The sequence below is a fragment of the Nothobranchius furzeri genome, chromosome 12 (assembly GCF_043380555.1).
Source record: "Nothobranchius furzeri strain GRZ-AD chromosome 12, NfurGRZ-RIMD1, whole genome shotgun sequence".
In the NCBI taxonomy this organism is placed as follows: Eukaryota; Metazoa; Chordata; class Actinopteri; order Cyprinodontiformes; family Nothobranchiidae; genus Nothobranchius; species Nothobranchius furzeri.
Window position 1 is genome coordinate 69,992,088 of NC_091752.1, and position 19,108 is coordinate 70,011,195.

Sequence of the window (19,108 nt, forward strand, 5' to 3'; positions counted from 1 at the left end):
TTATTCTCTTACAGTAACAATGTATCAATTTTTTGGAAGAATTTATTTGAGATTTTTTGGTTTTTATTAATTGTGCAATAGAAAAATAATCGCTAGATTAATCATCTAAATAGTCATTAGAATAGTCGACTATTCGATAAAATAATCATCAGAATAATTGTTTTAAAAATAATCGTTTACCCCCAGCCCTACTCAGGGCACAATCAGGGCAAAAATAAACAAGAAACAAGATGATCACTAAAATAACTCCTGATTCCCAGTATAAAAAGACCAATATACTTATAGCTCATAGTTTATGACCCAAGGGCTACAGACCTTGGTTTAACTCATTTAAGTCTAACCATTACAGACCCAAATACCAATATCTTGCAAATACTGACAACATGAATTATACAGTGGCATTTATAACAATTAAATGTAAATAAATTGATGTTCACAAAATGTTGCATAACATTTATTGAGTCGTGTCAAGGTGCTGTAGGAGCGTGCACTAGCACCGTGTCCTCAGAGAGATTAGTTATCAGCGTGAGGAACTTATTTCTACCATATTTATAAACTATTATTTACAAGTCCATCAGTTAATGTAATAATTGTCTCAACCACAGCTGCACCCCCCACCCCGGTCTCACAGCAATCAGGGGCAAGCTGCACGTGTTTAGCGCGCCGCACGTGCACATTTAGCCGTTTTTAGCGGCTCAGGAGCCCGCAGGTACGGTGTGTGTGTCACTCACTCTGGTTAATCCAACAGAGAGCTGGCTCTGAGAGCTGTTTCTGTAGCGACCGACACATCACTCCCTTTCGTAAATGTCCTGAAGAACGGTCCGGAGCGCAGGCGGAGTGTTTAGCTAACCTGCAGGAAATGTCGACGACAGTTATCCAGAAAGTAGCTAAGGGTTACCAGAGATGTTTCTGAGGTGTTCGCTAGGTACTTTTAACATTTCAAAAGTCAAGAAGGGGGTCTGAAAAGCTGTTGGAAATAACGTCAAAGTCGCTAAGTTGGCAACACTGTGGGAGGAGCGCTTCATTTGCAACACAGGGCAGCGCAAGCGGGAGGAGCAAATAATCTGTTTGTTTTGTTTTTATAATCGTTCAAAACATTTCATTTGGAATATATTTCTATGTTGATATTCATAATACGACACCTGATAGTCTGAAAAAAATAATACCTAACTTGGAAAAAATAATACCTCTGAGACCAAATTTAACACTTTTAATGGCCTTAAATTTGACTATTTTTATTTATCACTTTTTAATACTTTTTAAAACCCCGCGGACACCCTGATCTAATACTGTATTACGATGTGAGCGCAACAGCGACAACTTAAGATCGATGTGTGAGCAGCCTGAGAGGTCGGGTGTTTTCATCTGAACCCTTAAAACCTCCAGCAGGCTACGCTGCACTATTGACATGTTAGTGCGCAGCGCTAACAACTTAGCGACGTGACATGTCTCGGAGAAAGCGTAAAAACACGTTGAACGCTTCTTCTGAAGCGGGAAAATAACACGTCTTCAAGCAGAGCACGACGTCGCCTCAGCTCGTTCACGGCCGAGCCGGACTGAGCTGGATAACATTGACCCAGCACAGCCACTGGGTCGTTGGAGCTGCCCCGTGACTGCCTGATGGAAAACCAGCGGGTTTCATCAGACTCAAAAAGTTTCTTGTTTTTGCTGGGGACCCCCTGTATCTTACCGCTCCCTCCTGCAGTCTTCCCCTATTAACATTTAAAATGATTCTGTAAATTCCGTGTATCAATAGAAAAAATCTCTGCCTCTGCCAGCTGCAGTAAATGTAGTCTCCAAATAATAAATAAGAGGTGCATTCATCTGTGGATCTCCTTTGATCCGCATTAGTGATATTCTCAGCACCAGAACAGTGAAGCAAAGAAACAGATTCCTGAGTTTGTTATAATTTTATTTATTAGGTGCATCTAACCTGTTCTATTTTTCTCTGAAATGAGATCAAATCAGTGCTTCTATAGGTTGTCTCCACTCTGCACTAGAAAATTTTACTTTATTTAGAGACATGCAGAGGAAAAAAACCTACAAGATGCAGAATAAAGGATAAACCTCCAACCTTCATATTGTCAGCAATAAACACAGCAAAACTTAACTTTCATGACCAAAAAAACCCATAAAAATTATTCAGTACATCAGGAGAGCAGGAACAAGTCTTATTTCTGATTTTACATTTTTTACTTCAATTCAAACCATTTAGACTTTTGTGTTTTCATCACATTTAGCTTGTATTTTATTTCAAATATCATCAGTTTTACAGGTTAGCTGTTCCTGTGCGCTTAAAAAGTTATGTTACTAACTTCTAAAAAAATTACCAAATCATTCACATGAAGTAGATTTGTTATTCATTATCTGAAAGTATCCGATTAGTTTAAAAAACTAAATATGTTTTGTTTAATTTGGTTTTCAGAATGTCACTGGTTTACTTATACTTTTAAAATATATATACTGATGTACTGAAATACAGAAAAATCAACTTGTGAGTACAATGCATGTTAATATAGTAAGTATAGCATTTTTAACATAAGCACATTCACACATGGAAAGTATCAATGTAAATTAACCATATGGCAGTAACTCTGCTGTGCTTTCATTGTGTAAAAGTAGCTCACGGGCCAAAAACTGTTGGAGACGCCTTCAATAGATCGTTCAGCCCTGGTGGATGCTTAGATGATTGTTTAAAGTTTTCTTTCAGCTAAATCTTCGTCCACAGAGCTCAAAAGCAAAAGGCTTCTGTCCTTTATGGACTCTTGTGACCGTTTAAACTGATCTTTTGGGTAAATCTTTTCCACCGAACTCACAGGCGAAAAGCCAGTGTGGACTCTCATGTGACTGTTTAAATGTGACTTTTGGCTAAATCTTTGTCCACAGAGCTCACAAGCAAAAGGCTTCTGTCCAGTGTGGACTCTCATGTGTCTGTTTAAATGTGACTTTTGGCTATATCTTTGTCCACAGAGCTCACAAGCAAAAGGCTTCTGTCCAGTGTGGACTCTCACGTGTTTGTTTAAACTTCCCTTTTCACTAAATCTATTACCACAGAACTCACAGGCGAAAGGCTTCTCTCCATTGTGGACTCTCATGTGACTGTTTAAAGTTGACTTTCGGCTAAATCTTAGTCCACAGAGCTCACAAGCAAAAGGCTTCTGTCCAGTGTGGACTCTCATGTGTTTGTTTAAATTTCCCTTTTCAATAAATCTATTACCACAGAACTCACAGGCAAAAGGCTTCTGTCCAGTGTGGACTCTCATGTGTGTGTTTAAATTTCCCTTTTCACTAAATCTATTACCACAGAGCTCACAGGCAAAAGGCTTCTGTCCAGTGTGGACTCTCATGTGACTGTTTAAATGTGCCTTTCGGCTAAATCTCGTTCCACAGAGCTCACAAGGAAAGGGCTTCAGTCCTGTGTGGACACTCATGTGACTGTTTAAATGTGCCTTTCGGCTAAATCTCGTTCCACAGAGCTCACAAGGAAAGGGCTTCAGTCCTGTGTGGACTCTCATGTGACTGTTTAAATGTGTCTTTTGGCTAAATCTCGTTCCACAGAGCTCACAAGGAAAGGGCTTCTGTCCTGTGTGGACTCTCATGTGTGTGGTTAAATTAGTCTTTTGGTGAAACCTTTGTCCACAGTGCTCACAGGCAAAATGTTTCTGCTTTGTCTGGACTCTCGTGTGTTTGTTTAAATGTGTTTTTTGGCTAAAGGATTGAAACCTGGCAGCATCAGTCTCCTTATTCAAATGGAGATGCTCTCCCTCCATACTAGACCAGAGTTTCTCCTGTTCCTCCTTCTTGTGGAGAAAATCTAGGTGCTGGTGGTTGACACGAGTACTCTGTTCTTCTGAAGCTTCTTCTTTAACCAGAACCATCTGTTGAAAATCTGTAGGAAACACAGAAACATATTATGTGAATGACAGACAGCTGTAACTGTGTTTTCACACATATAACAGTTGTATTATTTCTTTAAACTGACAGTAGAATGAAATGTATTTACAATTGGAAAATTAACTTTGAGCCTCTATAAATCATATGAGCCTTAACCCTCAGGCTTCACTTTAATTTTCATACAAGAGTCATTAGAGGACAAAAACGTCCGCTTGTAAAAGTGGCTATAAAAAATGTATACATTCATGTTTTTTTTTTACTTTTTTTCATAGATCTGTTGAACAACTTCAGCCCTGCTCAAACATAAAAAAAATTCAATCATTTTGAAGCTTTTAACCCCTGAAATGCCAGTTTGAATACTCAAAAGTCATTGATGTAATTTATGAAGAAAAAAAGAAAAAAAAAACAGCACCGACTTATTTTCTAAAAAAAAAAAAAAACAGGTAACGAAACCTTTTCTGTGTTTTAAAAAGAACGACAGCATGGAATTAGCCTTGTATATGTCAAGAGTCTAGCAAAATATCACATTTTATGCTTTTTTAGTTTTTGTGTAGCAGCAGATTTAAAATGTACCACCCTCTTGTGCCTGTTATGGACAAAAACGTCCCATTGACTTCAATGCAAACCACAGTTTTTGATCCTGCATTATCTGCAGCAAATATTCATGCTTTCTGTGATGTAATGGTTTCATTTTGGACAAAAGTAGTCAAATTTATGATTTTTACTGTTTACCACCAAATTCAGTCATTTCTTCATATGTTGCCCAGGCGAGAAAGTTTACACATTTCTATAGATCTTCTGCTGTTTTTATTGAAGTCAGAAGCTCAGCATGTAAACAAAACACAGTTTCACTCTCCTACTGAACATCAAAGGGTAGAAAACAAAAACAATATGTTTATGCACCTGGCTGGAGCTCAGGCACATCCAAACTCTTTGTAGTTCAGTTTGTTATGAAAGGGCAGAAGTGTGAATGCATGCATGTGAAGTGACTCCTTGGAGCTCTTCGGTCATCTCCAAAATGACACGTTTTCCCTGGCCGACCTCTGCAGCCTCACCAGCAGCTTTCCCTGTGTTAACCTGACACTTGCAGGCATAGGAAGTGGCAACATCAGCAGTGACCCAGAGTTTCAATCCGTACTTTGCTGGTTTACTTGGCATATGTTGGCGAAACTTGCACCTGCCTCTGAAAGGGACAAGCTGCTCATCAGCACACCAGGGTTTCCCCTACATAGGCGTAGCCGTGGCAGGCCGCCACGGCTGCAATCTTACCGCAACGCCTACAAGATCCCAAGTTTTATTTGTTTTTGCGCTGTTTCCCGAAGAAGCAGCGGGAACTACTATGTCGTCAAAGCCGGCAGGCAGCAAGAAGAAAGGAGCAGGCAGAGCAAGGTGCAGTTACAGCATAAGTTACTGAGTTTAAAATTAGAAAGGTAGCAGTGGATATAATGCTTTTTGGTTTACATGTTTCAATAGCATTAAGATAAACAAGTGTTGACGATCTTGACAGGGTTTCCTCCAGTGCTTATTAGGCAAGATTTTCCTCTCCCAACCAGGATAATCATCACTTATTCATGTAAAATTTATTTATTTTTTCATGGGAGCCCTGTCCTTCCAGATCAGCTCATTCTCCACGAGCGGAGCTGGACGGAGAGACGCAGCAGTCCAAAGTTTTTCTGCCTCGTTCACTGCGAGTAATCACTGAGCAACAAGAAGGAGCTGACGCTACACCGGACCTCCATCCCGGTACCGACAGAAGCACACAGGATTTGGCACAGAACCCGGCGTGGTAACACCGGCCCAGCCCAGCGGCAACGACCCTGACGTGGTTCTATCGGCCCAACCCAGTGGCACCGGGCCCGGCGTGGATCCATCCGCCTGGCAAGGCAGCGCCGTACCCAGCGTGGTTACGCCGGCCCAGCCCAACGGTACTGAGCCCGGCGCGCCTCCATCGGCCTGGCCCAACAGCGCCGAACCCGGCATAGTTCTGCCGACGGGGCCTAGCAACACCGACTACGGAGGGGTCCTGCTGAGCCAGGCCCAACAAACATTCATCGCGTCGCGGAGACTAAACCACAACAGCCTTCCCCGTCGAGAGACAAGATGGGCCCGGAGCTGGCAAAGCCTCAGAATTGATTGAGGTTTCAGAAAAAAAAAAGAAGGGGCACAAGTATTCAAGTATTTAGAAGATGCCACCTAAAAGAGGTAATATCAATGAGGAAGAACTAGAGGACATAAAGAAATCTTTGAACTTTATGTCAGAAGAGATTACAACCATTGCAAAACAACAAAAACTGATAATCAATTTAATTGAGGAGATTAAAGAATTAAGAAGGCAAAGTGAGGAAAAGGACAAGAAGATTACTATGTTGGAAGTACGAGTGGCAGAATTGGAACAATATTCGAGGATATCAGATGTAATAGTAACGGGTCTGGAAACCAAGCACCAGACATATGCACGAGCAGCAGCTGAAGAGAGAGGGGAGCCGCCTGAGCAAGAGTTGCGCTCCCTTGAAGAGCAGGTAATGGCATTTTTCAATAGTAAAGGTATTGAAATGGATAGTAAGGACATTGAGGGGTGCCAAACTCTTCCAAGGAAAAACAAGAATCAAAAACCTGCCATTATTATAAGATTTGTGAATAGGAAGCAGAAAAAAGAGCTACTGAAGCAAGGAAGAAAGTTGAAAGGAACGAATGTGTATGTTAATGAACATCTAACCAAGAAAAATGCAGATATTGCAAGACAAGCGAGATTATTAAGAAAACAGAAGAAAATACAGTCAACCTGGACATCAGATTGTAAGGTGTTCATTAAGTTAAATGGAACACCGGAGCAGGCAAAGGTCTTGGTCATTAAAGAGCTGATGGAACTGGAAAAATATGGCTGATAAATGTAAGGCAAAGCATGGGGATGGTTGATGGTACTTTTAATGAATTGTCAAATAGGATGGTACTAGGCCTAGACGAAGTATTGGTAGAGGTGATGGTGTGTGGATAAGATATATAACAAAGTCAGATGGCTGACAGATTTCAAGTAACAAATCAAATGGATGCTGAAACTGGGACATTGGGGTATGATAGCAATATAGATCCAGACTGTAATTTTTTTTACTAAAATGTTAAAGGACTGTAATTATTATAGAATGGAACAATTTAATATGAACATAGAGGGGGTAAGAACATAACTATGGTTCATTTCAATAGTAGAAGTCTATATGCAAACTTTCAATTTATTAAAGCATATATAGCACAGTTTAATCAACCATTTGATGTGATAGCAATATCAGAGACTTGGATAAACACTGGAAAAGAAGAGGATTTTGAGATGGAGGGATATGAGCTCCTCCATCTAGCCCTTTGATGCATGAATTATGAAATCTTCAACCATGATTTTTTTAACAATTTTTTTCATTCGTCTTTAGGTGTGAATGAAACAAATTGCAACAAATATTTTTTGTAAAATTTTATAATTTACAAATAATTTATTACATGTCCACTTCAGTGGGCAGCATGCATTCTGAGCATGAAACATGTTGGCTTGGCTTACTGAAGTCCAAACGGAGGGGTTCAAATACAATAAAGTCTTCAACAGCTGTGCTTAATAGCAAAAACAAATAAATAACAATTTTGAATACCTGTCCACTGTAGTGACCATTATGCATCAAAGGGCTAGATAGGACAAATTAAAAAGGAGGTGGGGTGGCACTCTATGTTGATAAAAATTTAAGGTTTGAAAAAATGAGTAGAATGACGAGGGTGGTAGATTGAGTGATGGAATGTATAACAGTGGAAATAAACATGAACAAACAGAAAAACATCATTGTTAGTTGCATATATAGAACACCAGGATCAAAGATTGAGACTTTAAAGGACATTATGGAGGACTTGTACACAAATCTGAATCAGAAAAGAATGTTTATTTGTGGAGACTTTAATATTGATTTATTGAACCCAAATCATAATAAGAGTACTGAAGAATTTATTGAGTCAATGTATTGTATGGGATTATTTCCCCTGATAACAAGACAGACGAGAATAACCACGCATGGTGCAACTCTATTAGATAATATTTTTACAAATGTAATGGAAGAAAATATAAAAGCCGGGATATTGATAAATGATATAAGTGACCACTTACCAGTTTTTGTAACTTATGACTGTTGCTATGAAGTTCATAGAAATGTATGTAAGATGATATATAAAACAATTAGAACAGAAAAGGCAATGCAGTGTCTCAAAAATGAGTTAATAAAACAAGATTGGACTATTGTATATAAACATAAGGATGTCAATAAAGCCTATGAGGCATTCTTAAGTATATTCATGGCCTTATTGGAGAAAAATAGCCTACTTATTGAAGTCAACAGGAATAACACACCTGTGTGAATAACACAGGTGTCTAAGAGAAAAACCACTTCTCCAACTCATTTACTTATTTACATATCTGAAAGGTGGCAGCCCTACCTGTGTCCATGCTGTCCAGGTCCAGGTGGTGAAGAACACACGATGAATCAGTCCCAGCTGATGGATGATCCTGAAGTGGTAGCAGGTTTTCTTTAGCCGTGTTTAGCTAACAGCTGCAATAGAAACAAAGCAGGAGAGCTGATTAAGATGCTGCTTCAGAACAACGCAGGAGATTAAAGATCCAACGCTTTGGTTCTGATCAGCTGAGGACAGATCCAGTCTGGAAAAGAGGACCTTTGGTCACCAGAGTTCTCTTCTGTTCTTCCAGCTACAGACTAAATTGAAGATGGATGCTCTACAAAAATACTAACAACGGTTTCTCCTGTTTAGTTCTGTCTGGTGGCTCACTAAAAGTCAAATCCAGCATGGCAGCATCTCATGGAGCCAACAAGGAAAGCAAGGTGTGATATCAGCAGAGGGCTGGAAGCTGAAAAGGTAAAGAACAACACAACCTGAGGGTTCCTCGTCTCCAGCTGAGCCAAGAGCACTAAAGGGTTTCGTTTAGAATTTACATGAAGAAGTAGTGAGTTTATTTATTTATTTATTCTTTATTTAACCAGGAAGGTCCCATTGAGATCACAAACCTTACTTTCAAGGGAGTCCTGGCCAAGAGGCAGCTCCACGGACGTGTAATGTACATGAAAACACAGGAATCCCAGCTAAATGAACTTTAGGTGTGTTTTAGCAGAATGCTATTGTGTTTTCAGTATTATTATTGATTACTAAGTCATTATATTATACATTTACTCAGTAGAATGTGTCTTTCTAAAGTTGTATTTATTTTTATTTACATGTAAACAGCGCCGGCGCTCCGCACACACACACCACGCACAGCCTGTAGGGCACCACGCCAGGGGAGGGGCACTAAATGCAAGCTTGTGAAAAAATAATATGTATATGATAAAGACAGATTTCAATTAGAAGATGTGCAAAGCAAGTTAACAGCATGTTTACAGAGAGAAAACAATACAAAAAGGAGATGGACCGTGTCACACCAACCCCCCACCCCCGCAGACACCTGCGGAGGATGCAGCGGGCACAGTCATGGCTCCGAAAAGGCTGCAGGAGTCTGGGGCAGTAAAGAGACAAATGAAAAAACAGCGGGATGATGCTGTTGGTTCGATTGCAGATAAGACAAGTATTTTAATGGAAATTCTTAATTTTTTTATCTTTTTCTAATTTTAAACACGGGTGTGGTGAAGTTCAGAGGGTCGTTTGACCTAGCTTAAATTCGGACTTTTTACTGCTGTTAATTAATCTGTTTTTGGTCAAATTTTACCGAGTTTGGTAAGCGTAAGCATGCTGCTTTTCAGGACTTTTATTTGGTGTTTTCTGCACTCTGCTTCTGTACATTTAACATTTTGACTCTATCTGTGTGGTTTGGGCAGATTTCGTTCTCTGCTTCTCCAGTCTGTTAAAAGTATAATGCGCCACTCTGTCCCGCAGCCTCCCGTCCGCCTACCGGGCGTTCATTAGTAGCTGAGTGAGAGAGGCTGAGAGGGAGAGAAACTCAAGAGAAGCTTTAGAGCTTTTTTACTGCTGGAGAAAAAAACGTAGCAAGTCATCATCTTCCTAAATGCAGTTATTCTCTTCTGAATCAGCACTTCTTTAAAGAAGAAGAAATAGTTAAATGCAACAATGGGAAATCAGTCTGTTCATGCGACTTGTATCAACAAATAAGTCTGAACAGTGTTAAAGGTTGTTCATCTAAAAATACACCTGGAAGAGTTTGAAGATTATTTTGTTTTAATAAGTTCATCTTAAAACATCTTTCTCAAGTAAAATAAAGTTTTCCCTGTGAGGTCAGATAGGCCCATCTGTGCTGTTTTGAAACAGAAATAAACAAATGAATCATATTTGTCCACCCAAATACTTAAATATCACAACAACAGGAAGGACAAAAACACCGTCAAGGTAAAGTAAGAAGTTTTATTTTGAAATAAGCAGCTGTTTGTTATTAATCATGAGTTAATTATGGACATGATTTATATCATTATTAAATATCCTATGTGGCCTATAGGCTATGTAACTGAGATTTAACATGAAAAATTTGACAAAACCTATTTTCAAATGAGGTATTTGCTCTATGTTGATTTATATTTCATAAACATTTACGGGCCAAGAGGAACATCAGCTGCTGATGGTATAATTTGAAGAAAAAAGTCCGTTATGCTAACCTCCTCCCTTCTTATTCAGAATGTTCTAGTTGTGTATAAAATGTGTATATTGTGCCTCTCTAGTTCTTAATAAAGGTTAAATAGTTTTGAGTTTAGTCATGTCACATGCCAGTCATTTATAAGCCAATATTAACCTATAAATAATCTATTGCAGTATTTTTACCATGGTTTAAAACTTTAATCTTATTATAGAATGAATATGACAAATGATCTTTTTGTGTCTGAATGCAGGCTCAATGAACAAGTACATTCAAGGAGGAGCTCACGCCAAAAGTTCAGATCAGCCCTCCACCAGCAGTTCAAGAGCTCAAGATCAGTTGTCAGCCATCACGTCTGAACCTTCTACAACATCACCCAGCCCTGACCAGGAATAACAAAGTAAAGCACACCTACAGACCGAGCACAGCCCACAGCCAGCACTTCTGAAGGCAGAGTGAGTCCTGGGTCTGAAAATGCATCTGAAAATTACATTGGAGAAACACATGTGCCACAACCGGTGCTTGTGGTGTGTGGACCTGTTACATAGGTCTAAATAATAACAATATGGAGTTCCTGTGTTGTGTATGTTATATTTTGTAAATATCAATCCTACTTTTTGGAAATAATAAGCAGTTTGTGCATACAAGTAAATTAAAGAGAATTTAAGGCGGAGCTTGAACATACTGCACCACGATGCCTTTGTGCTTAGGGCACCAAAATAGCTAGCAACGGCCCTGCATGTAAATATGCATCCCTGAAAAACATCTGCTTAAGGAATGCTCTGAAACATCAGCTGGCATTTCTTTTTAGCCTGTTTTGTCTATTTAATACTTGCTACTCCTCCGGATCGAAAGGAGCCAGTTGAGGTGGTTTGGGCATCTGGTCAGGATGCCTCCTGGACGCCTCCCCGGGGAGGTGTTTCGGGCATGTCCTGCCGGCAGAAGGCCCCCGGGTCGACCAAGGACACGTTGGAGAGGTTACATCTCCAATCTGGTCCGGGAACGCCTTGGGGTCCTGCCGGAGGAGATGGTGGACAAGGCCGGGGTGAGGACGGCCTTGAGCTCCCTAGTTGGGATGCTGCCCCCGCGACCCGGACCCGGATAAGCGGAGGAAGACGACGATGAATACTTGCTACTTGGTTCATTTTCATGCTGAATGCTGTTGAGTAAACTTCTGTCTGTAGCAAGGAGCTGCTGTTGTGTGTGTGTGTGTGTTCTATGGATCTCTTAATTAAAACTATTTAACGGTAATAAAATAGTTCGTTGATTTTAAACAGGGAAAACCCCACTCGCGATTTAGCGATAGCATGATGCTAACTCCATTAGGCCGCTAGCGTGCTTTCCCTCACAAAGAAACGGTGTCCACTCACCAAGTGAACTGCTCCACTCACTAAAGACGGTAAATGTTCCAGATCCAACTACGTTACTGACTGTACTACCGACTACTGACTACCAAAACTCACCAAGTCCACCGAGTTATCTCAGAACAGCACAGCTTCTAGGTCGTGTCTCGATGGCTTCCAAAGTTGAACCGTTCAAAACAACTCGTGGTTCAACAGGAAGATAAGAGTTGAAAGGGGAGAATCCCACTTCCTCTTTTCAAAATAAAATACGTTTCAAAATAAAACAATGCGAAGAGATGGAGAGCTAGGCAGATTTCGCCCAATATAAGCGTTTTATCCAGATCCAGCAGCTGAAAGGATGATCAAGTATTTGATTGCTCACAAGAAAATACCTTCCGATCTTCCAAAACACTGATCACCAGCAGCAGAGACGCCAAGACTCTCATGGATTCCCCACACATCTCATTCCATCTGAGACTACATGCACACAATGTGGACAGAACACTCTTGTTGGTCCTCAGCTGATAACTGCAACTGCTAAAATAGTGACTCATAATGGTGTAGTTAAAGGTTTGCAATTTTCAATGCTTTGATTAGAAATATAGTTAACTGTAGTTTCCATCATTCCAGCTCTAGGATGTAATTGTAACATGTGTTTTTATCCTTTTAGGTACATCGACATACAGGAAAGTTTGCCCCAACTGTGACATGGTGTAGCGATCAAGACTGGCAAGATGGCGTCCACAACTGTGATGATCATTTGCTGCTGTCGATACATTTTTGCCTTGTGTTGAGGAATGCACTGCAGGTTAGTTCATGCTTTTACTTATTAGTTGTGTAAAAAGTAAAGTTCATATCTACTAAATTTAAATTAAACGTTGACACATTTGTCCAAAAATAACTAAAATATTCTAATTGTGTTCTCATATTTCTGCAAACTCAAGTGCACTCAAATGTGTTTTTTGTAATGTTGAAAAGAACTGCTGCTGTTTTGATTTTTTTGAAACAATATCCTGTTGTTCCTCTCTTTGAGAATAAAGTTTCTTGAAAAATTGGTTGCAGTTTATATAAAAATGAGTCAAATGAACTTAATAAAAAATCTAATTACAGGTAAAACTCAAAACATGAGAATATAGTGAAAAAGTTGATTTATTTCAGTAATAAGACTCATTCCATACAAAGCCAGATATTTCAGCCTTTATTTGTTATAATTGTAATAATTATGGCTTACAGATGATGAAAACCCTGCATTCAAAAATTCAGACAATTAGAATATTACATTAAAAACATCCAACACTGCTTTTAAATAGAAAATTGTCAGACATAAGTACTTTGCAATTGGTTTTGCTTTTACTAAAATAAATGAATGTGCAACATTCTAATTTTTGGAGTTTCACATGTTTTTAGAAATTATATTGATATGAAACAAAAATCCATAAAAGTTGTTCTCAGCAGCTGTTCAACAGAGCCATCCTTTTGGAAGTTATTCTTTTTGCTAAAATGGAAAGTTTTCTCCACACATTTACCCAATTTTTTCATTAGGTTACATGATAACATAACAAAAAAATTAAATCAGGACAACTCATTTCATTTGGAGACACAGGTGACACTTAGGAGAGCTGATGTTACATCTCTGGAGGAATTAGGTTTAAATATCAGTTTTAAATACTATGAATAGTCTCATCAAACTCAAATGGTTACAGTTTCCTACAAATAGTATAAAACTAGGCCATTTGTAAAAATCATCCTCATGAAATTTCGAATGACATTGGCGTTTAAAAAATACCACACTAATTTAAAAAATTAAAGTGATGTGAAAAGTGTGAAAAATCAGTCATTCGTTGATGAGGATTATTGACATTTATAGTTTTAAATGATTGTTGACTGTGTCATGTTTAGTACAACGACGCTCAAAAAATATTGTAATAAACTGTAACTATTAATGAATCAGAAATATAGAAATTACGATAGTTTACCTAGAATTATATATTGTTTCATGAACAGTTTGAATAAAGATTTCTCCAAAACGGTAGTTCGACATTAGCGCCCCCTTCAGTTCCGGAAAGCAATGGCACCGTTTCCATATATGGTATTGTTGTCCCCCCCCCCCCCCCCCCCCGCTACAACTAAGCTATAGCCAACTGTAGTTGCCGAGACACGACCTAGAAGCTGTGCTGTTCTGAGATAACTCGGTGGACTTGGTGAGTTTTGGTAGTCAGTAGTCGGTAGTACAGTCAGTAACGTAGTTGGATCTGGAACATTTACCGTCTTTAGTGAGTGGAGCAGTTCACTTGGTGAGTGGACACCGTTTCTTTGTGAGGGAAAGCACGCTAGCGGCCTAATGGAGTTAGCATCATGCTATCGCTAAATCGCGAGTGGGGGTTTCCCTGTTTAAAATCAACAAACTATTTTATTACCGTTAAATAGTTTTAATAAAGAGATCCATAGAACAGGCGCACACACGCATGCACGCACACACACATACACTTAACAGCAGCTCCTTGCTACAGACAGAAGTTTACTCAACAGCATTCAGCATGAAAATGAACCAAGTAGCAAGTATTAAATAGACAAAACAGGCTAAAAAGAAATGCCAGCTGATGTTTCAGAGCATTCGTTAAGCAGATGTTTTTCAGGGATGCATATTTACATGTAAATAAAAATAAATACAACTTTAGAAAGACACATTCTACTGAGTAAATGTATAATATAATGACTTAGTAATCAATAATAATACTGAAAACACAATAGCATTCTGCTAAAACACACCTAAAGTTCATTTAGCTGGGATTCCTGTGTTTTCATGTACATTACACGTCCGTGGAGCTGCCTCGTGGCCAGGACTCCCTTGAAAGTAAGGTTTGTGATCTCAATGGGACCTTCCTGGTTAAATAAAGAATAAATAAATAAATAAACTCACTACTTCTTCATGTAAACTCTAAACGAAACCCTTTAGTGCTCTTGGCTCAGCTGGAGACGAGGAACCCTCAGGTTGTGTTGTTCTTTACCTTTTCAGCTTCCAGCCCTCTGCTGATATCACACCTTGCTTTCCTTGTTGGCTCCATGAGATGCTGCCATGCTGGATTTGACTTTTAGTGAGCCACCAGACAGAACTAAACAGGAGAAACCGTTGTTAGTATTTTTGTAGAGCATCCATCTTCTATTTAGTCTGTAGCTGGAAGAACAGAAGAGAACTCTGTGAACTCTGGTGACCAAAGGTCCTCTTTTCCAGACTGGATCTGTCCTCAGCTGATCAGAACCAAAGCGTTGGATCTTTAATCTCCTGCGTTGTTCTGAAGCAGCATCTTAATCAGCTCTCCTGCTTTGTTTCTATTGCAGCTGTTAGCTAAACACGGCTAAAGAAAACCTGCTACCACTTCAGGATCATCCATCAGCTGGGACTGATTCATCGTGTGTTCTTCACCACCTGGACCTGGACAGCATGGACACAGGTACTGGTGGATGATTGACTGAATCTTTGTGCCAGCCGTTTTTTTCCAGCAAAAATATAGTTTATAAAAATCTATTTAATACTATATTTCTACTACTCATGACACGGAACAAAGTATGATGAATGATGGTTGAAACAAGATAACTCAGACAATGAATGAGATGATGGGATGTAAGTTTAGATGTTCCGTAGCAAAACCTTATTAAGTGTCTTAGAAACTTGTGATGTCTGGGTTGTAAAATCAGTCCGACTGTACGGTTTAACAAACTATCAATAATACAAAAACCCATCCACGTCAGTTAGGCAGAGACTACGAACCCTTGTGGTGGAGGTTCCCGGTGCGATCCAGGGGGTCTGCGACGTCGGTACGGACAGACTGCCGGTGGAGTTGACCTTCTGGTATTGGAGCACGTAGCTCTACCCCAAATACGACCCGTGTGGTCTGAGGAACGTTCCAGGTGACTGCAGGAAGCTGACCTAGCTGTTCTCATCTGATGCCGCTTGCAAAGAAGGCTTTGACCTTGAGGTCAAAACAAGAGGATGGTTCCTTATGCTTTGCTTACCCAGTCGGCCGAAGCGGGTAGCTCACTAGAACTGGCTTGTTCAGGAAGTGAACTAGCTTTTATTAACCATTGTTTATAGTTTATAGAGAATACACAGAGCTGCCCAAACTACACGACTCTGTGAAAAAACATATCCACAGCCGACTGCAAGCCTCCTCTGAGTTTAGTTTCACTACGGATATTTGGACCAGCAGTGTTAGCCCCGTGTCGCTAATTAGCCTAACTTCCCAGTGGATAGATGAGAGTTTCACACCGCAACGAGCCATATTACATGCGAAACAACTCCGCGGCTGGCACACCAGCCAGGCTATAGTGCATGTGTTTGAGGAAATGCTCCAGACATGGGGTATACCTAAAACATCAGTACACGTTGTGCTTTGTGACAATGCCAAAAACATGATTAAAGCCATGAATGACGCAGGGCTCCCAAGTCTGCCGTGTTTCGCGCACACGCTCCAGCTGGCTGTTCACGAGGGCTTATTAGCACAGAGGAGCATAGCTGATGCTATAGCAGTGGGGCGAAAAATAGTTGGGCATTTTAAGCATTCCGTCTTAGCCTACTCCCGCCTCGAGGACATTCAGGGACAGCTGAACCAGCCAATAAAGAGACTGCAGCAGGACGTACAGACGCGCTGGAACAGCACGTATTACATGCTTCAGTCCCTCATTGAGCAAAAGCGAGTGCTGGGGTGTTTGTGTCCGAGCATGAACTCCCTGACTGTCTCACCGCTCACCAATGGGCTCTTATTGAGAAGATTGTTGCCATACTCGCCCCCCTTTGAGGAACTAACTAAAAAAGTGAGCAGCTACGACGCACTAGCCTCTGATGTCATCCCAGCTGTGGCTGTGCTTGTGAGACTTCTAAACAGAGAAACCGACGAGGACCACGGTGTCAAGACAATGAAAGCAACCTTACTGACAGCTGTCAAGAAGCTCTTCAGTGACGTGGAGACCAACCCACTGTACTTCATCTCCACCATACTTGACCCAAGGTAAAGTCTATATTTTCCCATATTACTTCCAGAAAGCCACATAGCTGGCAATTGTGACGGGGGTTTAGGGGAAACTAAAATCTCTCCTATTTTTCCACATATTAATAAATTCTTTAATTTTGTTCAGGTATAAAGATCGCTTCTTCTCCACCAACACTGCCTCAGAGGACAAGCTGCACCTGAAGCAGGAGCTGCAGATGATGTCCAGAGCTGAGTCAGAGGGTAGTCGGACGGAAGCTGCAGAACCTCCTGCTAAACTGTTCCTCAAGGCCCAGGCCAGCACTAGCAGCAGTCTGGACACTGTCTTTGAAGAAATCGCCATGGAGCAGGCCCAAGCAGCACAGCCGCTGGCAGCAGGTGCTGCCATTGAGCTCGACACATACCTCGGAGAGGCCCCAAGCCCTCGTGAAGACAGTCCTCTGAAGTACTGGGGCGTCAACAAAATCAGGTTCCCCACTTTGGCTAAAATGGCCCGTAAATACCTCTCAGCTCCATGTAGCAGTGTGGAAAGTGAAAGGCTCTTTAGCTCTGTGTCACACATTATAGATGAAAACAGAAACAGGCTGACTGCTGATAATGCAGAAAAGCTACTTTTCTTAAAAAAAAAACTGCCACTCACTTTTTCTAAATAGGCTCCATTAAGTGAGCCGTCTTAGAGTTTATTTTAATACCTTCCTCAGTTGCACTGACTGCCAGAGTCCCATGCTGGTGGATGTTGTTAGTTTATTTGGATATTGTGCACGAAATAGCAAAGATGTTTATTAATGCCTCTTGTGTTGTCCAAAGTGGCAGAGTTTACAACAAACAAAAAAAAAATACTAGAGTTGCAATGTTTACCTTTTTTTTAAATAATTATTTGTTCCTTAATATGTTGCATAAAAGATGCTGCAGTTTTCATTTTAAATAAATGTTCTTAATTCCAAACTAGTGCCTTTTTTTTTTTTTTTTTGTTAAATTATACGACTAAAGCTGTTACCTGTAAATTTAAATCATGATTTTATTAAGTACTCGGTATCGGTGAGTACTGAAATGCAAGTACTCGTACTCGTTTTCAAAAAAAGTGTATCGGTGCATCCCTAAAAAGATCCAATCTTCTGGTTTAAATAACCCATATTTCCTATGGAATCCCATTTCTTATGGCTCATTAATTAAATGTAATTCTACCTTCGTTACACCACAATTTGCAACTTGCAGCCTGGCGGACCGCTCTGTTGGGACTTGGAAAAAATTGAGCTGACATACCTGTCACTGCTGTCTGATTCCAGCAGTTTTCTTGCATGTTTTAGATCATGAATACAGCTAATTTGTTTAATTATTTAATTTAATGATCAATCACTCCTGTAGTCACAAAGAAAGGCTGGGAGACAATTCAGCTGTTAGATTAAGGTGTTAAAAAGACAAATGGACAGCGAGGAGAAAAGCTTCACTTCACTGTTGAGAGAATTAAAAACGGACACCAGGGAGTGCTAAAAACAAGCAAAACTGCCTAATCTGCCTTTGAACAAAGAAAAGCCAGACATTAAGAAAAAAAAAACAAGACCAATTATTTATTAACCATTGGCTGCATAAATGTGAACTTTGATAATAATGTATAACAAATGAATTAAAGAATAATAAATTAAAAGACCCTGAAAATATTTTAAGTCAATAAATAAACAAAAACATATGTTTTTAAAGTGCAAAATACTAATTCAAGGTCACTTCAGTTATTTTTACTGGTAGGAGGACACAAATAACAAAAACACAATACTGTTCATTGACTATTAACTGCTGCAAGTTCTGTGTCCAACGTTTCATTTTCACAGTCTGCCAAAAGTAAGTGAAGCTAACAGCACTTGCTTTATCCAGATGTGTAGCAATACACGCTTTAACTTGTTTATGAATCTGGGGTATGGTCTTTTTGACAATATAGTGGTTGGCTGGGCATAATGTAGCGAGGCTCGAGGTGTTCAATTAAGCATCTAAACCCGACAGTACTCACCACCGACGGGCTGGTCATTGAGCACAATAAACTGGCATATCTTCTCTGTTAGGGTTAATGCCTTTTTGCTATCTCTCGGGAATTTCTCATGCGTTGCAAAGGTTTCAGGCAGAGTTTGTTGTTTAAAGCCAGGGAATTGTTTCTTCGCCTCTGTGGTCTTGCGAAAATCCACATGCAGCTTTGTGTGATGCTTCTTCAAATGCGCAATGAGGTTTGATGTATTAAATTTCCCTGGGTCTGTCCCACAACGGGAAACTTCTCCATGACA

General features: G+C 40.0%; 3 protein-coding genes across 6 annotated transcripts in view; 1 reads left to right on the top strand and 2 right to left on the bottom strand.

Annotated features, from left to right (window-relative positions):
* LOC129157293 (gastrula zinc finger protein XlCGF57.1-like) overlaps window positions 1-19,108 on the bottom strand; it is a 106,478-nt gene that overhangs the window by 38,083 nt on the left and 49,287 nt on the right. The window lies entirely within an intron of this gene.
* LOC129157233 (gastrula zinc finger protein XlCGF57.1-like) lies at window positions 1,896-12,418 on the bottom strand. Its single transcript, XM_054736539.2, has 3 exons — window positions 11,974-12,418; window positions 8,356-8,468; window positions 1,896-3,889 (listed from the first exon to the last, which is right to left on the bottom strand). The coding sequence occupies exons 2-3, from the start codon at window positions 8,363-8,365 to the stop codon at window positions 2,694-2,696; spliced, it is 1,206 nt and encodes a 401-aa protein (XP_054592514.2). The 5' UTR covers window positions 8,366-8,468; window positions 11,974-12,418; the 3' UTR covers window positions 1,896-2,693.
* Window positions 10,453-17,776, top strand: LOC129157240 (zinc finger BED domain-containing protein 4-like). 3 transcript variants are annotated; one of them, XM_070542981.1, is made up of 4 exons: window positions 10,453-10,965; window positions 12,524-12,661; window positions 15,193-16,859; window positions 16,987-17,776. In XM_070542981.1, exons 3-4 carry the CDS (start codon window positions 16,198-16,200, stop codon window positions 17,489-17,491), a joined length of 1,167 nt encoding a protein of 388 aa, XP_070399082.1. In that variant the 5' UTR covers window positions 10,453-10,965; window positions 12,524-12,661; window positions 15,193-16,197; the 3' UTR covers window positions 17,492-17,776. The 3 variants fall into 3 exon arrangements, with proteins under 3 accessions (XP_070399082.1, XP_070399083.1, XP_070399081.1); XM_070542982.1 differs by lacking the exons at window positions 10,453-10,965; window positions 12,524-12,661 and adding an exon at window positions 13,966-14,054 and having other exon boundaries at window positions 15,193-15,305; window positions 16,706-16,859; XM_070542980.1 differs by lacking the exons at window positions 10,453-10,965; window positions 12,524-12,661 and adding an exon at window positions 13,966-14,054.